Source organism: Cydia amplana, chromosome 20 (genome assembly GCF_948474715.1).
Source record: "Cydia amplana chromosome 20, ilCydAmpl1.1, whole genome shotgun sequence".
Classification (NCBI taxonomy): Eukaryota; Metazoa; Arthropoda; class Insecta; order Lepidoptera; family Tortricidae; genus Cydia; species Cydia amplana.
This window is the reverse complement of record NC_086088.1, coordinates 4,956,747-4,980,494: the sequence shown is the minus strand read 5'-3', so window position 1 is coordinate 4,980,494 and position 23,748 is coordinate 4,956,747. Positions and strand designations below refer to the sequence as shown.

At 37.2% G+C, this 23,748-nt stretch overlaps 1 protein-coding gene and 1 long non-coding RNA gene across 2 annotated transcripts; both read right to left on the bottom strand.

Moving 5' to 3' along the window:
* Positions 1–13,308: 13,308 nt before the first annotated feature.
* On the bottom strand, positions 13,309–16,946 carry LOC134657616 (uncharacterized). Its single transcript, XR_010097634.1, has 3 exons — positions 16,795–16,946; positions 15,587–15,683; positions 13,309–13,383 (listed from the first exon to the last, which is right to left on the bottom strand). It is a non-coding gene; the product is annotated as an uncharacterized LOC134657616 (long non-coding RNA).
* A 713-nt stretch (positions 16,947–17,659) lies between these two features.
* LOC134657714 (uncharacterized) lies at positions 17,660–22,218 on the bottom strand. Its single transcript, XM_063513276.1, has 4 exons — positions 22,114–22,218; positions 21,755–21,905; positions 19,267–19,407; positions 17,660–17,775 (listed from the first exon to the last, which is right to left on the bottom strand). Exons 1-4 carry the CDS (start codon positions 22,174–22,176, stop codon positions 17,660–17,662), a joined length of 471 nt encoding a protein of 156 aa, XP_063369346.1. The 5' UTR covers positions 22,177–22,218.
* Between the last annotated feature and the right edge of the window lie 1,530 nt (positions 22,219–23,748).

Here is a 23,748-nt window from a genome sequence, read left to right as displayed (position 1 = left end):
CCAATGCTCGGGAGACGCTAGTGTGGGTTGGCTCGTACCGATTTCACATAATTTTGTTTGGTGGATTTAAATACCTATAATGTACATGTTACAACAACACTATTCATTACTTTTTACGAAAAAAAAAAAAAATTCGTCGGGCGACTTGAGTTTAAATAAAACACCGTATATAATAATAGAGCGACGGCCATGCCACGATGACAGGTCATAAAATAAAAATAAAAATTATTTATTCAATCAAGAGTATATTAATTACAGATAACATTATAGTATTTAGTACCTCTTTTTAAGTAGGTAATTAATTATTACCTGTGTTAAGAGGTACGTTGCTCTCTTATTTTAACAAAAACTCTTAATTATATAATAAAATCTAATGAAATCAAAATAAAAATTAAAAAGCGTGCCCATTCTGCACAGAAATTAACACTAATTATTACGTATTCATATTAGATTTAAATAAGTAACTCTTACGATTTCTTCCTCCTATAAGCTTGAAGAAATGGCCGACAACCGGCAGGTAGCCTTTAAATTTTGGCGGAGCGTTGGCTAACTCCAAATATCTTCGCCTTCTTTTCTGCAAAACCTATTATTTATACGGTTAAATACATATATCGAATAAGATTAGATTAAAAAAGATTAAAAGATTATTTATTTACACAACATATAGGGCTTGCCTGTACCGTAGGTAGGTACTACCTAATGTAAAATGGTTCAGGCGGAGTATGTCACTTTCTTAGGACGTCACATTCTGAGTTTGTCACTTTCTGACTTTGCCACTTTCTGAGATCGTCACATTCTGAGTTCGTCACTTTCTGACTTTGTCACTTTCTGAGATCGTCACTTTCTGAGTACGACACTTTCTGAGGACGTCACTTTCTGAGTACGTCACTTTCTCAGAACGCCACTTCCTGAGGACGTCACTTTCTGAGTTCGTCACTTTTTTAGCATAGGTACGATTTAACAGTATAATATACCTGCACGAAAGATGTATACTGCCAGCAACCAGATTAGCTGTTCGACATAACGGTCGCTTTTATATCCTACATAATCTCTGTTTGCCTTACGCCTGACTGGTAGAGAATTCCATTTGGCAAAACGTCCTATGTGTCGTGCAATAAAGTGAAAATAGAGAAATAAATAATAATAAAAAACAATTAATTATGTTTCAATCAAAATATTTAATTCAGAATAAGTACTTAGAAACTACAAGCACCAAAACATTTAGCCACAGATTGGAGTTAGGCCGGCAACAGCTTCGATTCAATACACATAGATGTTTCGCACAGTAGGAACCATGATTTTATCATTCGCCGCTGTGATTAGCTCGTGAAGGTATCACGGCAAGCTCGCTGACACCAGTAGAAGGTCATTCCAACATATTTACATTTAAACGGACTGCCGCTCCTTTCGTGATAACATATTCTTCAGCATACCGCGTCTTCTGTCATGTCTCCATAAACTCAAACGTCTTTTTTTCTGATGATAGTGTACATTTTGGATACGCTGCGTATAAAATCAGCATTGCAGTTTTGTTTCAGACAATATTTCTTCTCGTGTCATCTGTGGAGAATAGGCGTCAGTGGATTTTTTCTTCAAAGCGTTGCCGAATTTCAGAATATATGTTCAGCCATCAATCACTTCTGCGTATGGAGTGATCCATACTCTCATAGTTCTCATGTTCTTTATTTGTTTGTTTTCTTCCTATATAGGTTACACGATGAATTTTTAAATTATTATTACATTATACTTTTAGCCTGACAATAAAAATCTAGCATGTCGCCGATTTGACATTGCTGATTTTTTTCTATTTAAAATGCGAAACTACAAAAAGGTTATATATAAGTAGTTTGTCAAAGGACAGTCTCATTTCAAACATAGACAGAGATAATCATACTATCTTTGTCTTACTCTAGTACTAGCACCCAAAAGAAAAGGATGAGTATAGTTCCAACTAAAATTAGATAATATGGTGCGCTAGCTTCGACTCGCGACTTCATCTGCGTGGAAATATGATGATGATAATAATTATGTCCTTCCCCGGGCCTCAAATCATATTCATGCCGAATTTGGCCTACCATTCGATAAGCATGCTATATACCTATACGATAAATTTAATCATATTTCTTAGAATGTCATACATATATTCGATTCCAAGGGACACTTTTTAGTAACGAGAATAAGTTAAAGAGTAATTAAACCAAATCAACACATCCCACGCTATTACATAGAATGAATGACATTTTATAAATGGACGTCTAGAGCCAAACAAAAAAGTATGGCAGCAAAATACTTTTCCACGATGCTCCTGTTGATGGTAATAACGCTCACTTCAAAAAGAAACATTCAAACCACTAACGACATACTGTTTTAAACACTAACTAAGTATCAAAATTGCAAAAAGAACTGCGATACAGTAAAAACTTTTTATTCCAATGACTTTAATTGTAACATACCCAAATGACTTACGTCAAAAGTGAATAGCGAACGAATATGGAATGAATAGAGTCGCTATGGATTATGTTTCCATATTAATTATTAAGTACATATTTATTAGATGGTATTGTATGAAATCTAGAAGAGCACCAATTTACAATTAGCTTACGTGATTGATCTAATAAAACAAAAGGTAAAACTACGCTCAATTACCAGGAAAAGTTTGTGTAAAAAATTAAGCGATAATTCACCACGAGCCTTGGAGGATACAACTAAACGGAGTAGCCATTAACAGGCTTTCCCCTCTGTCGAAAATAGGCGGCCAACGGTCATACACAATGTATGGACTGACGTTTATCTGACATGGCTATTTTTACGTTACGCATACATTTGACGTTCCCCTCCCCCGCAAAAATCGGCAGACTGTTTTGTACAGAAAATTACAGACATGGCGTCTCCGTTTGATTATATCCTCCAAGCCACGAGCTATCCCTAAAAGTAATTGGTTTTTCAGGTGTAAAAAGTGGTGGTGCTGTGTCTACGGAAAATAAAGAACTAAAATATGACTTTTAGTCCTGCCAAATTGTTCTTGTGTTCATAATAATAAAGCTATATTGTTTCTAGACATTTAATAAATGGCGTCGCAGAAGAGGACATCGAAGAATTTTGGGAGGAAGTGGTTGATTCAATAAATAAGTATTCGCAGTAGTGTCAATTATTATGTTTCTGTTTCTATCGATAATATGCATAATTGAGACATTGCAGTAACTTTTAATATTTTGGCCTGACGTTTCGAGTCTGCTTGTGACCTTGAACGTTACGTCACGTCACGCCAAATATTATTTAAAAGTAAGTGCACTCGTTTAAGTCGATCGACCAAATACCGGTGTCGAACGGTGTCATTCATAAGAGAATTTAAAAAAAAATCATTGTTTGAATAAAATATAGTTTTATTCACTTCTCTATTCCAAAACATACAGAACACCATTTTGCTTAGTTCTTTCATTACTTCTACATACTTCACACAGTAGGTAGCATTTTTTACTAAAACTTTACTAATTCTCCAAGGCTAAAATTCTCATACATTTCACGACTATTCTCTTTCCGTAGAGACTTTAGAGTTAGACCAAGATAAGTCTGATGGTAACCGTACTGTTCGGAAAGAGAAGAGTCGTGAATGTATTGGGCCCTATACAATATAGTCAATTCAATATACATTCCACGACTCTTCTCTTTCCGTACAGAGTCTATATAAGTTACGCTATGGTTTGAGCTGTATATTATACTACTCTTTGTGCTGTACTCTGGCGGCAGAACATTTCAGTAACTCACTATTTATATTTATATAAAATTATGTATGGATGTGATTTGAGGCCCGGGGAAGGACCTAATTATTGTTTATAAATCATCATCATCATCATTATATTTCCACGCAGATGAAGTCGCGGGTCGAAGCTAGCGCAACATATTATCTACAGTTCGTTAACTCTAATGACCTTCGGATTTTAGAAAGATACTTACATCGGGTATCGGCGGTAACACGCGAAGGTGATACTGCTGTTCTGCTTTCTTACTCACTCACTTTAAACTTACCGCAAAAAGTTAGGGATACCTATTGTCTCAACGTAAAATAAGCCCTAATTTAATGACGTTATGCTTAATATTTGGTTGATGACTATATTGCTATTTGAGTTTTTGTCATATTCTATATAAAATAGAATCAGAATTTGAAAGCAGAACGTCACACCGTCATTTACTACTTCTGGCTGAAATTATATAGAGTGGTAATAACAGTCACATTTTTTTTGTAGGTAAGTAAGTATATTTTATAGTTTGTGTTTTTAGGGTTCCGTACCCAAAGGGTAAAAACGGGACCCTATTACTAAGACTCCGCTGTCCGTCCGTCCGTCCGTCTGTCACCAGGCTGTATCTCACGAACCGTGATAGCTAGACAGTTGAAATTTTCACAGATGATGTATTTCTGTTGCCGCTATAACAACAAATACTAATAATCTTTAATATAAAAAAACCGACTTCTCTAACTACTAGCCTGGATCCACTTAACGGCGCTTATACTTTATTTGGTAATATGTATACATTTTATGGTAATCATAGTGGTTTGTTTAGTTTAGGTATCATAGTGGTTTTCCGGATCAAGGTCCGAGTACGGGTCCGAGTCCGAGTACGGGTCCGAGTCCGAGTACGGGTCCGAGTCCGGAGTCCGGGGCCCAGTCCAAGTCAAAATCGAAATTCAGAATCACAAAACGTGTACTATGCGTCGTTGAAGAGTTCTGTTCTGATCATCATCAGCAGTTCCGCTTCATCAAATGCCACAGTTTGTAATGTAAATGCTTGATTTTCTGATGAAAATATATAAAATTCTATACGTATGCCTTTAAGATTTGAGGAGTTCCCTCGATTCCTCATGGATCCCATGTTCAGGACTTGAGATTGACATAAATGTGCCTAAAAACCTAACTTGCTTAACAAACATAACGAAAAGGACAAATCGCCAAATGCGAGCTATGCGTCGTTGAAGAGTTCCGTTATGATCAACATCAGCAGTTCCACTGCATCAAATGCGACAGTTTTTAATGAAAATGCTTAATTTTTTGATGAAAATACAAAAATCTCTATATGCATGCCTTTAAGATTTGAGGAGTTCCCTCGATTCCTCATGGATCCCATGTTCAGGACTTGAGATTGACATAAATGTGCCTAAAAACCTAACTTGCTTAACAAACATAACGAAGAGGACAAATCGTCAAACGTGTACTATGCGTCGTTGAAGAGTTCTGTTCTGATCATCATCAGCAGTTCCACTGCATCAAATGCGACAGTTTTTAATGAAAATGCTTAATTTTTTGATGAAAATACAAAAATCTCTATATGCATGCCTTTAAGATTTGAGGAGTTCCCTCGATTCCTCATGGATCCCATCATCAGAACTCGAGCTTGACAAAAATATGGCTTAAAAACTTAACTTGTTTAACAAACATAACGAAGAGGACAAATCGTCAAACGTGTACTATGCGTCGTTGAAGAGTTCCGTTCTGATCATCATCAGCAGTTCCACTTCATCAAATGTCACTTTTTTAAATGTATATGCTTGATTTGTTGATAAAAACACAAAAATCACTATATGTATGCCTTTAAGATTTGAGGAGTTCCCTCGATTCCTCATGGATCCCATCATCAGAACTGGGTTTTGACAAAAACGGGACCAATCTGTATGCATATACATATAATCAAAAAAAAAAATTCAAAATCGGTCCAGTAATGACGGAGATATGGAGTAACAAACATAAAAAAAAATAAAATAAAAACATACAACCGAATTGATAACCTCCTCCTTTTAGATTTGGAAGTCGGTTAAAAACAGAATAAAATAAAGATTTGAGTGGGGCTCCCATACAACAAACGTGATTTTTGACCGAAGTTAAGCAACGTCGGGCGGGGTCAGTACTTGGATGGGTGACCGCTTTTTTGCTTGTTTTGCTCTATTTATTGTTGATGGTGCGGAACCCTCCGTGCGCGAGTCCGACTCGCACTTGGCCGCTTTTGTTTATTTTATCTCTAGTTTTAATTCAAATTTACTTTAAATTAAAAGAATAAATTAAAACAATAATTTGTAAATATAGTAAATACTTAAAAGTCACATATTTTAATATGAATTTAAATATTTACTTACCTACTACTTATGGTGGTATTAACTACTCTATACAAGGTGGTACAAACCACGATGTCCTAAAAAGATTCAGTACACTTTTTCGCCAGGATCAATGTTTTAAAATATATTAAAGTGGGAAAGTCACGTATAATTTATTCTAAGGTTGTTATTTTTTAGTTATTCGTAAATAACTCGTAAACGGTAGCCCACAGCAAAAAATTATCTTTTACGTAAATAATCTATTTGAGATTTCTTATAAAATAAATGCTACTTTTTTTCGCTAGGATCAACATTAAAAAATATATTTTCTATTTTCTGTTACGCGATTACGTCCGATTTTACCCGAAAAACGAAGTTCAATCTGAGAGTTAACGGACTGTAAGTATAGTTGGTCAAACCAATTTGTCATTAAATAAGAACAATACAAAATATACTCATCCTTTTCTATTGGGTGCTAGTACCAGAGTAAGACAAAGATAGTAAATATGATTATCTCTGTCTATGTTTGAAATGAGACAGTCCTTTGACAAACTACTTATATATAACCTTTTTGTAGTTTCGCATTTTAAATAGAAAAAAAATCAGCGATGTCAAATCGGCGACATGCTAGATTTTTATTGTCAGGCTAAAAGTATAATGTAATAATAATTTAAAAATTCATCGTGTAACCTATATAGGAAGAAAACAAACAAATAAAGAACATGAGAACTATGAGAGTATGGATCACTCCATACGCAGAAGTGATTGATGGCTGAACATATATTCTGAAATTCGGCAACGCTTTGAAGAAAAAATCCACTGACGCCTATTCTCCACAGATGACACGAGAAGAAATATTGTCTGAAACAAAACTGCAATGCTGATTTTATACGCAGATAGGTATCCAAAATTAGACTATCATCAGAAAAAAAGACGTTTGAGTTTATGGAGACATGATAGAAGACGCGGTATGCTGAAGAATATGTTGTCATGAAAAGAGCGGCAGTCCGTTTAAATGTAAATATGTTGGAATGATCTTCTACTGGTGTCAGCGAGCTTGCCGTGATACCTTCACGAGCTAATCACAGCGGCGAATGATAAAATCATGGACGTTCCTACTGTGCGAAACATTTATGTGTATTGAATCGAAGCTATTGCCGGCCTAACTCCAATCTGTGGCTAAATGTTTTGGTGCTTGTAGTTTCTAAGTACTTATTCTGAATTAAATACTCTGATTGAAACATAATTAGATTGTTTTTTATTATTATTTATTTCTCTATTTTCACTTTATTGCACGACACATAGGACGTTTGGCCAAATGGAATTCTCTACCAGTCAGGCGTAAGGCAAACAGAGATTGGTATTGGTATGTAGGATATAAAAGCGACCGTATGTCGAACAGCTAATCTGGTTGCTGGCAGTATACATCTTTCGTGCAGGTATATTATACTGTTAAATCGTACCTATGCTAAAAAAGTGACGAACTCAGAAAGTGACGAACTCAGAAAGTGACGTCCTCAGAAAGTGGCGTTCTGAGAAAGTGACGTACTCAGAAAGTGACGTCCTCAGAAAGTGTCGTACTCAGAAAGTGACGATCTCAGAAAGTGACAAAGTCAGAAAGTGACGAACTCAGAATGTGACGATCTCAGAAAGTGACAAAGTCAGAAAGTGACAAACTCAGAATGTGACGTCCTAAGAAAGTGACATACTCCGCCTGAACCAATTTAATGTGTGTTATTTTCTTTTGATTTGGTTACCTACCTAGCCTAGGTAGGTAACCAAATCAAAAGAAAATAACACACATTAAATTACACATAATCCGCGAATAATAACAAACTATACATCGAGGTACTTATGTAATATTTAACAAAAAACCGGTCAAGTAAGAGTTCATTTAAGGGATGACTCACGCTAGACCGGGCAGGGCCCGGACCGATGCGTCCGACACGTCATTTTCTATGACGGCTGAACGTTGATGATTTGTAGGTACTCTATTACTGAACTCATATTAACTCACATTTATAGACGGATCTAACGCGTAATTTATTCAATTACCTTTATATACCGACGTTTCGACACAGGTTCAGTTAGCCGCGACCATGACCAGCGAAACCTGTGTCGAAACGTCGGTATATAAAGGTAATTGAATAAATTTTGCGTTAGACCCGTCTAGAAATGTGAGTTAATATGTGTTCAAAACGCGAAGGTTTTAAATAAACTGAACTGTCAAAATTCACATACAAAATCCTCACCTGGGCTATAACCGCGAAAATCGAATTTCGCAAATTGCGGGCATTTTTCTCTGTCACTCTAATTACGCCTTCATTGGAGTAGAAGAGAAAGATCCCCGCAATTTGCGAATTTCTGTTTTCGCGGTAGCCCCTGTTTTCGTGTACCTATCAATCTACGAGTACTTATAAATAAAAGTAACTATAACTATTTTAAGTACCTACCTAAGTATCTCTGGCGTCGAATGGTAAAAGTTCCTTCAAGCCTCTTTTAGAGTAGAGCTTAATTTAAAAAAAAATAAGAAAATTTCTCAATAAAGTTAATGTGCTGAAGTGAGCAGCTAAACCTCCAAAAAAAATCTACAAATATTTTACGTGACAGCTACCCCATATATTTTACGACGCTAAAGGTATAATGAATGAATGAATTAAACTTACATAGAACAAAGCTAATAGACAGCACGTCAGAATCACAAGTACCGTTATGGACGACATAATTATAACTGAGCTAGGCCTGGATACAGTTTACCGAAATCATTTTTTATATGAACCGAAATATAAATATACGTAGTTACATAATAATATTGTAATGCGAATGAAGGGTTCGGTAGATAAAAAATAATAAACCGCAAGAACTGAATCAACTGTTGTATAATGAATATCTGGTAGAATTCAATCGTGGCGTATCTGTGGTCTTAATTAAAAGCTAGAGAAGTTTGCTTTCTCTCTCCTGCTCACAGACAAGACATCCTCTAGACTGAGCATAGTAACGCTACCCCCTCTGCCACTCATACGGTAGATTTACTCCATCTTCGAGTCAATCCCGTGCCGTGATTGGTCCGTGTCTTTGAACGGACCAATCACGGCACGGGATTCGCTCACCTCGTCCCCCCGCACCCCCGTATTTTTGGCAGCATCGGTTTCATGAAATAATTGCTCTAAACTCAGTCTAGAGGATTCCTAGTCTATGCTCCTGCTAGAATGATGAGTTACGTTCGCGCACGCGACTCCATACATCTTGCGCAACTTCAAGTATGGACTCGCGCGCGACAACACAACTTATGCTAGCTAGAGACGGTCTGGAATTCTTATTAGTACCTACCTACTTATTTGTTACATTCTGCGTACAATAAAAGTTGTATCCTCAAAAAATGTTTACAAATCTTTGACATTCTGATTTAAAATCTATTACAGCTGACATCTTGTTTTGATACGACCTTTGTGGCTACCACCGGTTTAATTTGGCACCAATCACGTGCACGCGAGATGCAGTGAAAGTCGTGTCGTGTCCACTAACCACGCCACTATTGTGTCGTGTATCCTAACCACTATCTAAGTATATACAAGGTCGTATCAAAACAACATCTAAACTAAACCATAACCAATTGCTAATAAACCGATCACGATTGATTTAGGAATCAAATTTTGATAAAATAAACCGCATTTGGCCACTCGGTTAAAACTCAACTGTTTTAAGTACCTCACACTCGATCATCACCCAGTATAGTAAGTTTTAATACGGAACCCTAAAACTGGACAAAATGAAGGTAAACAAACCATTCAGGTACTTTAAACTTGACCCTGGGCTGTTGCACGGATTTACTGGTCCTATATGTATATACTTATCGCAAACCGCTGCGTAAAAGTGAAAGTGACTGCGTTGCTCCGTCGTCAAAGGACCAAGGTATTAAAAATTCCAATAATTACTTGATACATTCAAGGAGGAATACAATTTAAGGAGTTTAGGGATAATTTTACAAGATTCTTACTCACAATTGAGCATGCAAAAATTATAATATTCTATCATCTCATACAAATAAACGAAAACGTTCCAAAAAAACGTTCTCGAGAAAGTGCGGAAAATCACAAGAGAAGGAATTCTCGAGAGCGAGAATGTTCTCGCCGGCACAACACTAATGGCTCCTCTACACGATGGGCCAACCCGGCCAACGCCGGCCACTCCAAGGGACGCATTTCGTCGGTGCGAATAAAAAAATCGCTATGTGTTTTTTACGATTTTTTGAGTTTTGGCATATTCTAATTCCTTTTTCATTTTCCCGTCGACTTACTTATATCAATACTTTTTTTATATCTACTTATATTAGTTTTGAAAATAACTAACAAAATTTATACAAAAAATAGCTATGTGATTTTTTTGCACATAACGAAATTAAATGCCTTGTTTTCCGTCGAGGGTGATGGCGATAATGTTGCACATGGCGATTTATTGACCCTAAAATCCGCTATGTATCATTTCTCGTGCTACGTTACTTTGGCAACAAATCGCTATGTGTAAACTTTACACATGACGATTTTAAGTGAACCAAATTTAAGTCGCTATGTAGCAAAATTCTGGTTAAAATAATTTATATTGTAAAAATTTACGAAAAAAACTGTTTATTTTCTGCATAAGTATCATGTAAAAACCATTGATCTACCAGAAAAAAAATACAGGTGCAACAAATATATTACAAACAAGAAAATAAACAATTTTTTTTGTCTCCTGTAAAGTAGCTAAAAAATAGGGTGCATTGGGGTAAATGCGAAGGCGGGGTAAATTTCGAAACTGGCAAATATCTACTAAACTAGAAACACTTCATACTTTAGCAACACTTACGCCGCTGCAACGCTTACATGGCATCTTGCGTACTGCTGCTACAGTAGAAAGTGTTTCTAGTTTTGTAGATATTTGCCAGTTTCGAAATTTACCCCGCCTTCGCATATAACCCAATGCACCCTACATGGCGATTTTTTTATTCGCACCGACGATTTATGCGTTAGAGGGAGCAAGTGATATTGCTATCTCATTCTACCGCATGGCTGCGTCCCTTGGAGTGGCCGGCGTTGGCCCATCGTGTAGAGGAGCCATAAGGGTCAGTTGCACCCATCACATTTGACAGACCGATCAACGTCAGCCGGCACGCCCCGGCGCTTTACTATGAAACTTTCCATACATAAAAATTTAGCGAACTCTTTAAGAGCCAACAGGAGCTAAGATTTAAATATTTCAGGTAAATATACCCGTCTCGCTAACGGAAGCGGCTCCTAAAACTAGTACGATAAGGACAAGGCGAAAAATCCTGCGTAAAAATCTCAGAAATCGAGGTTTCGTACTCGACTGTTTCCTCCCCCAAAACTTAACCAATTGTAACCAAATTTGGAAATTTAAATGATTATGACATTATCTGTGTCGGACCGTTTTGATTTTTTGAATAATTGATGTCAGTTTTGAATAGCACGCCTCTCATTGCGGCATAGTCAATTAGGCCATTTTGGCCATTTTTGAAGGGCTCTAGCGCCTTAAAAAACAAAAATATCAAAAAAAGCAAAACGGTCCGACACAGATATTGACAATATTAATCTGTGTTGAAAAAATCATTGCTCTAGCTTCAAAACCCACGGAGGAAACAGTCGAGTACGTTTGTATGGAGAAATGACCACTCCTGTTGGCTCTTAACGATACGAACAGTTTGGTGCAACCGAGCCTTAGTCTGACTGCGCCATGTACAGTCGCCATCAGATATATCTGAACGGCCGATGTAGGCAAAATATCTGAACACGCATTCTAACGCCTTGACACCAAAGGCGTGTTCAGATATTTGTGAGCGACTTGGCCGCTCCGATATATTTGATGGAGACTGTACATTTTCTGCCAAATACGAAGCACGAATAGGCTACATGACTAATTTCTTTTTTATGGTATCAATCGATCGGGTTTGTTTTTAGGATCAAATGTCTATATGGGACCCATTGCATTAAAGTAACACAAAAGTCAGAAATTGTAGTCAAAGTCCGACAGTCGCACTTCACTCGCGAAACGCCCTATACAAAACGGCCAGAGGCCGTGACGTCATCGCCCATCTGGACCGCATCGCCCGTATGGACAAAACAAGAAAATTGCGTTTTTGTCGGTGAAATATTGCGTTTATGTATATAGTTGCTATACAATATTTTTTTGGATGAAATGTAAGGAATCGAATGGTACCCTTACTTTTATCGTTTTTGGAAGTTAAAAAAAAAATTAAATTTTGAAACTTTCAGGTCCTGTAATTTTGTAATTTTTCAATATTTTATTTTAATATCCACATTATTGTGATAAATTGCTCGTTTGCTATCTATTTTACTAGATTTTGTTATAAAATTCAACATGTGTCATCATCCCTATTTGTCTTACTCGCAGATTTTATACATGTTATTTATATCCTACAGTTAATAAATCTCTGGTTATAAGTATGGGTCACTGGGATTACGTATAAGGTAAAAAAAGCTATAATTTCTTCTGATTTTTTTATTAATTTCGCTCTGACATTTTTTTATAAATAAATACACATAAAAGTGTAATTCGATAGAACTTGCTAACTATGTAAACAAAAGATACTAATAAATTGACATTCAGTGTCAATTTTAGTATGGCGGTTTGTTTACATAGTTAGCAAGTACTATTGAATGACACTTTAATATGAATTGTAACAATAATCTTATAAGCTATCTTATAATATTGTACAAAATACTTAAAAATAAACTATTTTTAATAAAAGGAAAGTTATACCTATGAAAATAGATAATTGTAATAAATCCTTTAAAATCATACTTTTGTATGTCAATTAGAACAAACAACGATAAACATTAATACATCAAATGACATTGTGTATTAACCAATTAATGTTATTCGAACTGTCTTTTTTTTACCTAGAAACTTATTATATTTTTAGTAGCGAATAAGAGCTATAAGTAAGTAATTACATAACATAGCTATAAGTACTTACACAAAAGTCAAAAAACAATATCTAATTCACACTGACATTGACGACTATTCATGTTGAGTCTTCATGAAAACTAAATTGTTCTGCACATTTGTACAGTCAGCAGCAATAGTTGCTCAGCGGGCGAGGTGTTCAAAATTATCTTGACGCGACTTTATTGTTAAGAGAATAAGAGCGCGTCAAGGTAATTTTGAACACCTCGCCCGCTCAGCAACTTCTGCCGCTGACTGTCCCCTAGATATCTTTCATAATTAGTCCGTAAGCACAATTTTCATGACTCGGTGCTCCCAAACGGCTTTGCTGACTTCCACTGAAATAAAAAAAGATTACATACATTAATTTATAGATTTTTTTTATTTTGATTGACATTTATATATAAGTATACACGTGAATCAACTTTTTCTTGTTACTCGTTGCCATGGTTATGTTCTCCTGGGTCACTCTTTAAAACCTGATTTTTAGGCGTTTAAATTCACCAAACACGGTTTTTTGTGATACTTATAAACCCTTTCCATTGAGGGTTGTCTTGCAAGCGTGTCAGAAGAAGGTGGTGTACAATGTCTTCTAACAAACTATGCTACTATTGTCTCTTGGCTGACCACACAGAATAACAACAAGAAATAGTTGATCCACCCATACAATTAATAAATTGTAATGTGGTACCCACAATGGCCACAATAAAAAGGAAAAAATATTAACATTTAGGTGGCAAAGTTTGTTTAACCCTCGCAACGCTCGAGGTTCAATTTTAGAATCTTTCGCTTGGTCGAGTATATTAGCACGATTAAACATCAACTTTGCCCCCTTGAAATACAAATAATTATTTCATAAGCCCATAGTTGCCTCACCAGTAGGGCCGGATTAACCCTAAGGCAGAGTAGGCAACTGCCTATGGGCCTCGCCTCGGCTAGGGGGCCCCGCCTCGGCTAGGGGGCCCCGCCTCGGCTAGGGGGCCCCGGCGGCTCCGCGCGCGCCAAAAAAAAATGAGATAATGATAATGGGATAAGTTCGCCTTTGTACTGCCTATCCTGTGCCATAAATTTGTGTTTTGTGTTTGTACAATAAAGAGTTTATACATACATAAAATGTGTTACATATGGCCAAGATTCATAGATATTTTTTTATGGTACCTACTTATACCTAATGTCCAATATCAGTTTCTCAGACACACAATCATCAAATGATTATGTAAATTATGTTATTTTATAGCTTTTAAAGTCTGTAAATCGAGCTCGAATTTCAGGCTCCCGAGGGCCTAAAACCTCATTAATGAAACTTCGGCCCTCCGAGTAACTCTTGTATGACACATATATATTATTGTTGAGTAACATTTGACGATTGGTTCGTATCAGAGCGCTACTTTCTTACAGCTCGACCTTCGGCGTCGCTTTTTAACAAATATAAACATTGATTTCAGAAGTCGCAGGTTCGAACCCTGGCTCGTACCAATGAGTTTTTCGGAACTTGTGTACGAAATATCATTTGATATTTACCAGTCGCTTTTCGGTGAAGGAAGACATCGTGAGGATACCGGACTAATCCCAATACGGGCCTAGTTTACCCTCTGGGTTGGAAGGTCAGATGGCCGTCGCTTTCGTAAAAACTAGTGCCTACGCCAATCACTGGGATTGGTTGCCAAGCGGACCCCAGGCTCCCATGAGCCGTGGCAAAATGCCGGGACAACGCGAAGAAGATGATAAACATTGATTTCAGAAGCTTAGCCTTTTGCCTCGCATGAAAGCTCACCTGGCTGGTTATAAGTACGCATCGGGCTTGTTAAGTATGTGGAGATTACTGAGCTCGACCTTCAGCCTCACTTTTTACCTCAATTTTTGTTTCGTCTACTAAATCTCTTCTTCAGCTTAGCTTTTGGCCTCGCTGCGCCAAGCTCGGCCTGCGGTCTCGCTTTTTAATACAATGGACATTGGTTGGCGTCTGTGATCTAGCTGAGCTTATCCTGAAGCACGGCTTTGACCTCGCATGAAAGCTCGCCTCACTGGGTAATTTCGGATTTTTTGGCTTTTTTAACACGTTTTCACAATTTTTTCACAAAAAATTTCGCGCTCGCTGCGCTCGCGATTTTTATTGCTTTTGCGATTTACCCTGTACTTACATGCAAGTTTGACTGGTTAATGAATAATCATTTAAACACATGTAAAATATTTTTTATTAGGTTAATATTAATCATGTGGCTCGTATGGTCGGACAATCGCTGTTCAGCCTCACAAAATATTTAACTACTTATTGAGAAAAAAAGAGCTCTCCCCACACTGGACGCAAGGAGGAATCGGCAAAAACTAATATAAGAAACATTTATGTCCACGCAAGAGCGAAAAAGACATCGTTCGGCATGTTCGGATCGGCTCAACCGACACCTGAAGGTTGAAATTAAAACCGCAAACTTACTTCCCTGTACTGAACAACTGAACTTATGTATGCAGAATTAACTGTAAGGGGGCCCCGAGCATTGCACTGCCTAGGGGCCCCGACATGCTTAATCCGGCCCTGCTCACCAGGTACGTCGAGCGTCGTCCAGTCTATTTTGCTGAAGTCTCCGCACTTTGCTAGCTGCTCCTTGGCGTGATTCAATATTTTCGCCTGTACTCCCGGCTGTAATAAATAATACAATGGTTAGGTGGTGACAACTGAGAAAAACCCTTAGTATAAGGCCTGAGTGGACGCTCGGAGCGGAGCGTTCGGCGGGGCGTGCAGCGTGGCGTCGGGGTCAGGAGTAATTTGAGCAGCGTGCACTAAGGCCGCTCCTATACGCTTGCAATTGTTTAACATGCACGCCGCACGCCCCGCCCCGCTGCACGCCCAACTCGAGCATCCACTCAGGCCTTACACTTAGTCAGCGCTATGGAAAATGGCGTCGCTACGCAGTCGTGCTGACGTTGCGTCGAGCAGCGGCCATAGAGTTGACTAGACGCCGACGCTCGGGAGACGCTAGTGTGGGGCGGCCACTATCCTAAGGCCCAGCCATACAAACGAAACATCCAAAATTTGCCACTGAAATTTGAACCTGAATTGTAGGAAATAGAGTTGATTTTGCGTCGTTTGAAAATTGAACGAAATAAAGCAAAAGCGACTCTGTTCCAATTGAACATGGTTTAAATTACATCGAACTGAATAGGTACTATAGGTAGGACCTTGGGCCTTAGGAGGCTATTAAAACGTTGCAAAGTAGATTACCAATATTAAGATAAAGATAAAGATAAAAGATAGTTTATTCAAGTAGGCATAATTACAATGCGCTTATGAACGTCAAATAAAGCTAACCGGCTCCAACCCTACACCTCTGCCCCGAGAAGATTTAAATCCCCCCTCAATTGGAGGAGGGTATCCCATTATGGGACCGGCAACAAACTCGGCGGGACACATCTTTTCAAAAATAATTACATCTTATAATTAACATGCATTACGAGAAAATAATGAAAAAAAAATACAATTTAAATCACTATAGAATTCATGTAATAGAAATTTGATTTAGAAAATATACATATGTACATGGAATCATACAAATTCGTAGCTCTTTCAGAAAACATATCAAATTCTTACAAAAGGAAAAGATAATAAAGTTATTAAAAGAAATGGGAAAACATATTATATAAATCTGATTGATTATTATGAATTACCAACATATAATATTTGATGTGTTTTCCTGCTTACCTGAGCTGTGTCACCTATAACTCCATACAAAATAAGTACCTAATGTACCCACCACAATCTTATTGAGCGTTTCGACGAGCCCCTGCTTCACCGCTCGCATGGCGTCGGGCGGTACACTCGCGAACAACAACTTGAGTATGGCGACCGACGCACGCTCGTCCTCGCTGCACTCGGTGTCTGAACCGGAACCGCTGCTCTGTTGCGCGACCTGAATCACAATGTTAAAGGTAAGTTTATTTAACTTCTTTTATATGTAAACCACACTAAGGTCTAGTTAATACTTATATTAATATAAGGTCTAGTTAATACTTATATTAATGCTAGAATTTGTAATTTTTTCATAGTTTATTATTACATACTATTCCTAAGATACTTATTGTAAACTAACCGCGTGGAAGAGCGGTGTTCTCTTAGCACAAGTGTATTCTCACTTAAAAAGAGGCACCAGTGCAGATACTGTAATTTGTTAAAAAACAGCTACTGAATAAAATATTTTTCATTTTTTTCATTTTTTCATTTCATGTGTATGGGTTAGTTTTATTTTAAGTATAATTTTTTAATTTAGTTTTTAAGTATCTTTAAGAATCTCTAACTTTTTTTGAAAACTTTCAACGGTATCGTCTTGGGTCGTCCCATTCGTTTTTCGTCAAGTTCTTAAATTAACTAGTCCTATTCTGCTTTCGTCACCCATTCTACATTCGTCACAATCGTCGGTGGCTTTCAATGTAGAATGCGTGACGAAAGCAGAATAGGACTAATTTAAGAACTTGACGAAAAACGAATGGGACGACCCAAGACGATACCCTTTCAACTGTTGTGAATCATGATAAAATTAGTTGGCCGTCATGATAAAATGTTTGAAAAACACTGAACTAACGAATCAAGAATTTTTAATTGAACACAAAATGATACTGATTCTAATAACCTACCTTTGGTGTTGTAGTTTGATTATGATTTTGTTGAGTTTTGTTTCTGACCGGAGACCCAGGCTCTCCCGTTTCATTGTCCGACAGCAGTTCGATGTCTGAACATGCTGTAAAAAACAATATCGTCATTCCTCGGCTTATATTTTGCTGTATTTTTTAACGGCTGTATTTTTTCCCTTATTTTCTCGTAATGCATGTTAATTATAAGATGTAATTATTTTTGAAAAGATGTGTCCCGCCGAGTTTGTTGCCGGTCCCATATTGGGATACCCTCCTCCCAATTGAGGGGGGATTTAAATCTTCTCGGGGCAGAGGTGTAGGGTTGGAGCCGGTCTACCTAGCTTTATTTGACGTTCATAAGCGCATTGTAATTATGCCTACATGAATAAACTATCTTTTATCTTATCTTATCTTATAAGTCTACAGTCTACATAGGCACTAATTTTAGCGAAAGTGACTTAACCCTTCACTGCATGTAATAAAAAATATTTCTTTAAATTTGAACTTTAACAGCTGTCAATAGTTGAATATCATACCGGCCATATATGGCTTCGCTTCGTATGCAGTAAAGGGTTAACCCTATACTGCCAAAGACGTCAAAAGACGCGCGCGGCTACACCCCAATATCAACCTTCGTGCATTCCGACAAAGTTCACTATGACGCGCCGCGCACGATAAGCATGGCGTTCAAAGGGTTAAATAAGGAAAAGACTGGGCTTGAATGCCTCCCGAAGGATCTCCACAACGACCAGTACTGAACTGAATGTTTTTTAGGGTTCCGTACCCAAAGGGTAAAAACGGGACCCTATTACTAAGACTCCGCTGTCCGTCCGTCCGTCCGTCTGTCACCAGGCTGTATCTCACGAACCGTGATAGCTAGACAGTTGAAATTTTCACAGATGATGTATTTCTGTTGCCGCTATAACAACAAATACTAAAAACAGAATAAAATAAAGATTTAAGTGGGGCTCCCATACAACAAACGTGATTTTTTACCGAAGTTAAGCAACGTCGGGCGGGGTCAGTACTTGGATGGGTGACCGTTTTTTTGCTTGTTTTGCTCTATTTTTTGTTGATGGTGCGGAACCCTCCGTGCGCGAGTCCGACTCGCACTTGGCCGGTTTTTTTTTTCATTCAATTTCAGAACAGCATCATAAACTTGCAATCCGGAGGTCGTGGGTTCAAACCCCGGCTCGTACCAATGAGTTTTTCGGAACTTATGTACGAAATATCATTTGATATTAACCAGTCGGCTTTTCGGTGAAGGAAAACATCGTGAGAACAGGACTATACCCAATAAGGCATAGTTTCCCCCCTGGGTTGAAAGGTCAGATGGCAGTCGCTTTCGTTAAAACTAGTGCCGATGCCAATTCCTGGGATTAGTTGCCAAGCGGACCCCAGGCTCCCATGAGCCGTGGCAAAAATGCTGGGACAACGCGAGGAAGATGATAAGAATTTTAGAACAGGATAACTAAACTTAAACTGTCATTCAATAGAACTTGCTAACTATGTAAACAAAAGTTACTAGTAAATTGACATTCAGTGTCAATTTTAGTATGGCGGTTTGTTTATATAGTTAGCAAGTTCTATTGAATGACAGTTTAGTTGCTTACATTTCTTGAGCTGAGGCGCCATAAAGGCCATCTCCCTGCTGAGGTCTACATGCATGGGCGTGTTTCTGTTGATGTGGCTCCGGTACGCGTGGCACAGTAGCTTCCATTGCTTTTCGCACATTCCTGCTGGAAAATAGTAACATAATAAATAAATAAATATATAAATAAATAAATATATTGTAATCTAGCTACCCGCCCCGGCTTCGCACGGGTTAACAAATTGTGTGCTACTCTGCAGCGGCGCCACCATAATGAATACCAATGAATTATATGGTGAAATGATGTACCTAAAAGGTACATCATGTACCTATAATGTTTATGACTGTACCTGTGATAGGAAACGAAATAATTGGCATTGAAAGTGGCGCCGCTGGGGAGCATACTCCAGCGGCGCTCCCAATTATTTCGTTTCCTATCACAGGTACAGTCATAAACATTATAGGTACATGATGTACCTTTTAGGTACATCATTTCACCATATAATTCATTGGTATTCATTATGGTGGCGCCGCTGCAGAGTAGCACACAACAAATTATACGTATCCTTGAATCACTCTATCTATTAAAAAGCGGCCAAGTGCAAGTCGGACTCGCCCATGAAGGGTTCCGTATTTAGGCGATTTATGACGTATTAAAAAAAAACTACTTACTAGATCTCGTTCAAACCAATTTTCGGTGGAAGTTTACATGGTAATGTACATCATATATTTTTTTTAGTTTTATCATTCTCTTATTTTAGAAGTTACAGGGGGGGGGGGGGGACACACATTTTACCACTTTGGAAGTGTCTCTCGCGCAAACTATTCAGTTTAGAAAAAAATGATATTAGAAACCTCAATATCATTTTTGAAGACCTATCCATAGATACCCCACACGTATGGGTTTGATGAAAAAAAAATTTTTGAGTTTCAGTTCGAAGTATGGGGAACCCCAAAAATTTATTGTTTTTTTTCTATTTTTGTGTGAAAATCTTAATGCGGTTCACAGAATACATCTACTTACCAAGTTTCAACAGTATAGTTCTTATAGTTTCGGAGAAAAGTGGCTGTGACATACGGACGGACAGACAGACGGACAGACAGACAGACAGACAGACATGACGAATATAGATTCGTCAAGGGTTCCGTTTTTTGCCATTTGGCTACGGAACCCTAAAAAAACCGCATCAAAATCCGTTGCGTAGTTTTAAAGATCTAAGCGTACAAATAGGGAGACAGACAGTGGGAATCGACTTTGTTTTATATTATGTAGTGATGTAGGTCATTCTTACACGAATTGACTAAGCCCCACAAGCTCAATAAGGCTTGTGTTGTGAGTCCTCAGACAATATATATACCTACAATATATTTGTACAGTGGAGCCGTTTTTTATCGAGAAATCACCAATGATATTATATAACTATAGATAGGTTATACTCGTACTTGAGGATTATAAAAAATACTTCCATATTTATTTCTGTGCCTACGAAGAAATCTGTTATTTTTCATTAATTTTCGCATTCTATCCATCTTTGTCATACTCGTCGTTAAACATAAGGTCGTCTCTTTCTCTTTCGGTGGGCGGGAGCTCGTTGGCACGTGCACATTGCTCGCTTGCCCAGGTGCAACTAAAGGCAACTTGTCCAATTTGTCACAAGTTAAGCGCTTCAATTTTGGAACGCCTATAACCTATCTTGAGTTATAAATCATTGGAAATCACCCCTATTCATCTTTATTCTTTAAATAAATACAGGTATACGTTTACAGCTCTAGATATGCCAAAACACTTATACTGTTAATACATAGTCATAACTATCTCTAGGATCTTTATTTATCTTTACATATGTAGAGATTTAAAAAAAGCCTGAAACTATACTAATTTACATAGGTACTCGTACCTATACCTATGTTTCTTCAAAACCATTTTTTCAATCATTCAAAATTAGATTAACTATGTAATGTAACTAATTATGTAATTTATTTATTTTATTTATTTAAGCCTTTATCTTTCCTTAAATAGTTTTACATAATAAAAGTTTTCTAATAATATTGTTGTTCATTAGGGTTCCGTACCCAAAGGGTAAAAACGGGACCCTATTACTAAGACTCCGCTGTCTGTCCGTCCGTCCGTCCATCCGTCCGTCTGTCACCAGGCTGTATCTCACGAACCGTGATAGCTAGACAGTTGAAATTTTCACAGATGATGTATTTCTGTTGCCGCTATAACAACAAATACTAAAAACAGAATAAAATAAAGATTTAAGTGGGGCTCCCATACAACAAACGTGAGTACTTGGATGGGTGACCGTTTTGGTGCTTGTTTTTTGTTGAAGTTGTGGAACCCTCCGTGCGCGAGTCCGACTCGCACTTGGCCGCTTTTTTTAACTATATTAAGGACCCCGTCAGGTATAGGCCTCCTCCATATCTTTCCACCTTTCTCGGTCTTTAGCCTTGATTAGAATAAATTATGTAATTACATTACATATTTAACTTACTTTTTTTAATGTTAAGTGCCCTCCGGATCTTAAGCCAAGCGTCATTCCAAAGATCTTTATTCTTCTTCTGTTTCCGGTCTTGCCAGACATAGTTATGCTTCTTCACTTCGGCAATCAGCGATAATTTGAAGCTTACAGGGACATTCGTTCTCTGTCAACATCATACACTGATTAATTCTAGAGTGCTCGAGCGATGAGCATTTAGCCGCCTGTGGCACAAGGTACATTTTTCATGGTTACTTTTTTACTTATTGTTTGTAAGGAAGGGATAAAACATAATTTAACTAAATCAGGCCCTTAAAGTTTTATGATTAACCATTATGAATATTAAGGATTACAGTTATGAAAAGCGTACTTACACTTCTAGGAGAGTTTTTGTCATCTTTATTTGGGGTTTCAGCATTGGATGGTGCTACGTCCATTGCTGAACCGTTTGCGTTTGCTGGTACGGTATTTGGAGTAAAAATATCTGAAAATAATCATAACGTCAAGATAAGCAAGTTATATGTTATATTACCTATACCTATTATACATAGGTACCTATTAAGTTATTAGTAGGTACATATATGATTGTTTACACTACTACTACTGTGTATTTTGATATTTAAAAAATGGTTAATATTGTTTGTACACTAAATATAAACATGTAAGTAAGCATACCAATTTTGTCTTTTTTGTATGACAGAAGACAGTTTTATCTAAAATCTAAATAATTAACTTGTGTATTTTAAACATTTCATATTGTTGCATGATGGTAGAGTAAGACCAAAGAAAGTCTGCAGCGCTAGATTAAAAGTAGTTTTTTAAAATCAGTATGCGACAACACCACAGAAAATGGATTAAATAGTCTTGATACTTGTGAAATTTCTACCATATTTACCGTCTATGAAAAAATTAAGCTGTATGCACAGCTTAATTTTTATGGTATAATAAATTTCATTCCAACAATAGATGTCACTATTAATATGTAGAAATATACTAATATTGATAAATAATATTGGGAGAATGTGACATTTGGCTTCATCAAAATTAATAAGCTTTTGTAATATCCGCGACGGCGGTAAATAGGTACAGAGGGCCTACCGCGAACACCGAAGTTCTCAATATGCGGTCATCTTTCTCTTTTACTCCCATTAAGGCGTAATTAGATTGACAGAGAAATTGCCCGCAATTTGCGAACTAAAGTTTTCGGAAAAACGAAATAAACCATTAAAACAATAAACATATATTAAAAATAAATTTTAGCTTTAACTAGTAGGTACCCATGCCGTGAGCATAAGCATGGAGGTTGTGGGTTCGAGCTCAAAACCCGGCTAGTACCAATGAGTTTCTCGAAATGTTAGAGGAAGTTCATAAGTATGCCTATACCTATTAGGTGTGTTCAATTTGCTGTGAAACCTTAGTCTAAACCAATATTATATTATCTAAGTAGGTACATATGGTGAAGTATTAAGATGTTTCATTCCACTTACCCGTCATCAACTCCAAATTTTGTAAACATTGTCGTTTTTCAGCTTGAATCGCCTCGTGCTGACTTTTTACAAGTGTAAAATTATTCGTCATGCGGAAAAGTAACTCCCGCACGCCAGTTTTGTAAGGTTTCACCATGTTTATTCCGTTCATCACAAAACACAACGAATATTTAAACGATTTTGACAAACACATACCATAGTGCATGACGTTTACTGACTGCTAAAAACATTGCCATATGTAGTTTTTCAATTCGCTGTCAAATTATTGCACTGCAGACTTTCTTTGGTTTGACTCTAATATAAATTAATGCGAAAAAATATCCTGATACCAAGATTAAGGTTGCATATTTTTTGTTTACAAAATTCGGTTCAGTTCAGTTCAGTTTACAAAATCACATTTCACAAATTTTGAGATGAAAATAACGACATTGACACAATAGAGGGTACGTTCAATAATCTTATTACTTACATTACATTTTGGTTTTAATTACTATAGTTTGTCAAAGGACTGTCTCATTTCAA

Excerpts from the sequence above, each read along its gene's own strand:
- LOC134657714 (XM_063513276.1), bottom strand. The coding sequence starts at position 22,176 with ATGGACGTAGCACCATCCAATGCTGAAACCCCAAATAAAGATGACAAA. Across the intron at positions 21,906-22,113 it reads ACAAAAACTCTCCTAGAAGT|AGAACGAATGTCCCTGTAAG; the intron begins GTAAGTACGCTT and ends TGATGTTGACAG. Across the intron at positions 19,408-21,754 it reads GGCACTTAACATTAAAAAAA|CAGGAATGTGCGAAAAGCAA; the intron begins GTAAGTTAAATA and ends ACTATTTTCCAG.